We start from the raw sequence: 3,279 nt of genomic DNA on the forward strand, positions 1-3,279 counted from the left end.
GAGAAATGGTAAATATAGTGAGATTAATTTCAGCTCTAAGGTGGACCCTTGAGCTTCAAAATGCAAGAAATTGCTCACAAGAGCTCAAATAGAAATGCATCAGACTGACTCGATGACCAACCTGGATAAAGCCCCTTTTTTTCCCCCATATCTCTAGCAAGACACAGATTAAACTGCTCTCAGGGGCAGCTCAGGCCCCTGGAGGCAGAAGGAAGACTCCTGCACTGCTTAGAAGCTGAATGAGTCTCTTATTTTATCTTTCCCACTGGAGAATATTGGGATGCACCCTAAAAAGCAATGTCAGCCATGCTACAAACTAAACCACCGTGCACTGAAAAGATGACCTATCCAACTGAAGAAGAGATCTGCTCTTCAGGCATCACTGGCTACTTGAAGGGGTAGAATTTTCCTGCTAAGAAATAGCTTCCCCAAACAATGCGACCTCTTGAAAGAGGTTAGTCACCCCATGGGTGAAACATCAGAAGCACTAAAGGTGCAACCTAACTATAAAGACTGCAACAGCAAGAATTTTCTAACAGTGCCTCGGATCCATGACCTAACCAAGGTACCAGAAGGCAACTAGAAATAGAGAATGAGAGGCAGAATACGTTGAGTGTCGGATAGAGAAGTGTTGCAGGGAGGTTTGCTTTACTTTCATGAGCTGTCGTCTTTGCTTCATGTTTTCAGCCTCATGCAAGGAGAAAAGGTTTGGCAAGAAGCCTTGTTGCACGAGACAGCAACTCCAGTCCACTCCCGGACATCTGGAACGGTTAACAGCATCACAGCATCCAGCGGACACAGAACGATTACTGTCCTCCGTTGTAAGCATAGTCGGCCTTGTTGTGCATAATCAACTTGTTGTCCACAAAGTAAAAGCTGTCTGAGCGGGTCTCGTATGGATTTTCAACCATCAGACGGACTGTGAAAGAGAAAGCTCAATTACATTCAAAAGCCTGCCACACTCCACTGGACAGCACAAAGTCAGAGTAAAAAGGACCCTGCCACTCTGCTGGATTTACCAGGCTGATGCTCTGCACTACCCAAGTAAGAGAAGCAAACAGCTCTGCTGAGCATGGTTCAGAAGCTCTGGCCTGCCCCTTCCTATTCTTCCTATCCACAGGACAAGTGCTGTCTAAAGCAAACAAAGGGGGATCGAGTCATCTCGCAGAAGACAACCTTAGAAACTGTCAGAGCCACCACTAGAGCAGAGCAGCAATCACATCTGTAAGCAGAGAGGTAGCAATCCACAAACAAAAAAGCGGTGGCACTCCCCACTCGTACACAGGTGGGGTACAAACCCCTGCACCTAGGTAGCCACAGAAGGGCCCACGTGCTCCTGCTCTATCCACCCCCCAGGTCAAACATACCCTGCGCAATGTATATTTGCAGAGATCTTGGTAGGCTCAAAACCACACCTCTGAGAGAAGAGCCAGTTCTGTTCCAAAGCAGGAGGCTCAAGCCTTAACAAGCAAGCGCTGAAAACAAGACACGTGGCTACCAAGAGAACCCTTTTGCAGGGTTTTTTTATCTTCTGGGCTACCCTGTTAGGCATCAGGCACGCAGCCCTGTGACTCTGATCAGTTCTTGCAGCCTGTGACGTGACAACACAGGTTATCTTAGGTTTTAATTTTCAAAGAAAGAGAATTTGCAGCACAAGTCTGTAATTCAGTCAAGATTACAAACAGCTTAAACCAGGAACCTGTATCTATTTATTCATGTTCCTCCCATCCCAGTCACAACTTCTTTCACAAGCAGAGGGAGAAAATGAGCATACGCACACATACAAACAAAACACAACTCAGTGTGAGAAAGGAGATACTTACTAAGGTCTTCTGAGAGCTGAGGGAATTCATAAATGTGTTCACATGTGTTCCTGCTACTGGGGATGCAGAAGCCAAAATCAAAGTCAAAGTTCTTCAGCAAGCGATCTCGGAAGTAATGTCTCTCAATCATTCGAAAGTTTGACACTGGCTTTTCTCCCACTGTGAATTCCACTCTGTACGCAAAGAGTAGGAAAAAACCAGCTAGGACAACATACCTCTCTTCCTGTTGGGAAGAACAGAGCCTTGGACCCGAGGCTACACAAGAATCCAACAGATCACCCCAGAAAGACAGAGTTTGATATTTGTAGTGTAAGACGGGCTCTTTCCAGCCTTTGACTCAGTTTTGTTACAAACTGCCAAGTGACACTTTGTAAACATCTGATTCTCCCTCCTTTCTATGAACTCATACTCACGTTGCACCAACGGTCCGAAGACGGAGAAATGCTGGGGTGAACTGGTAACGAACAAAGCGGCCTGCACTAGTGTCCAGTTCACTGCTGTCATCTTCATCCTCTTCATCTTGCTCTAGAAAAGGCACCAACTCAGAGTTATTCTGCTAATAGCGTACATGTAAGGTAATACTGGCTAGCGGGTGTATCAGGACAAGCCAGCTGTCACTTGGGCACTGAACATAACGGTGTTTAATAATTGGTCTGAGACTCCTACCGGCACTACGTAATGAAGAAAAGATCTGCTATGACACTTGGCGCAGCCTTGGTGGTTCCGGAGCTAAAACCACCCTCAAGCTCACAGGACATCCCTCCTCGTAATTGCCAAAGCACATGAAAGAAACTCTGTACCATAACCAGCCCACAAGTGAAGATACGCGGTTGATAATACTCCCCCAGCTCACGATCATCGCTTCACGTTTTTATGACACCAAGTTTCCTAGCAGAGGTAAACTCAGTCCTATGCTTAAAGGAAAGGAAGTTAGTCACCAGGACATATCGAAGGACCTTTCTCCTTGGTTTGTACAGGTCCTGCATTGCAACTTCTCAGCCCTCCAAGTCTCTCGAGCCTCCCTGCGATGTTAGCATGACATACCTGAAGCAGATGGCTTTGCAATTTCAAACAGCACTGTTCCAGTTTCAAGGTCCCGGATCTTAAACCTGGTGAAATCAATGTTGTAGATGTTGTCCTCAGGTTTGCATAAATAATCTAGAAGAGAGAGAAAACATACAGTCACATTTCAAAAGATCTCTGAGCGATTAGCAAAGGAAGTTCTTTTTCTGTTGGCTCCAGCTCGCTAAGATACATACTGCAAGTTGTTTTGCAAAAGTTTCGTGAAAGCGGGGCAAAATCGAGGCTGGAAAAAACGAAGGCACGCTAAGTGCCAGGTAGCAGAGCAAGAAAGGGAAGGGATCGGGACAGAAAGGCAGCGACCAGCAGCCCAGAGGAGAAATAAGACAAACCCACCCGAAGCCCCCAGCTTTCTGGAAGCTGAAGGCAGGGGCAC

At 46.4% G+C, this 3,279-nt stretch overlaps 1 protein-coding gene across 1 annotated transcript; it reads right to left on the minus strand.

The window, feature by feature from the left end:
• Nucleotides 1-230: 230 nt before the first annotated feature.
• On the minus strand, nt 231-2,981 carry UNC119B (unc-119 homolog B (C. elegans); the record flags this gene model as incomplete). Its single annotated transcript, XM_009702208.1, has 4 exons — nt 231-919; nt 1,824-1,996; nt 2,237-2,348; nt 2,868-2,981. Coding segments are annotated over 4 exons (512 nt in total), but the record flags the coding sequence as incomplete, so codon positions are not given.
• Between the last annotated feature and the right edge of the window lie 298 nt (nt 2,982-3,279).

Source organism: Cariama cristata, unplaced genomic scaffold, assembly GCF_000690535.1.
Source record: "Cariama cristata isolate BGI_N322 unplaced genomic scaffold, ASM69053v1 scaffold32486, whole genome shotgun sequence".
NCBI lineage: Eukaryota > Metazoa > Chordata > Aves > Cariamiformes > Cariamidae > Cariama > Cariama cristata.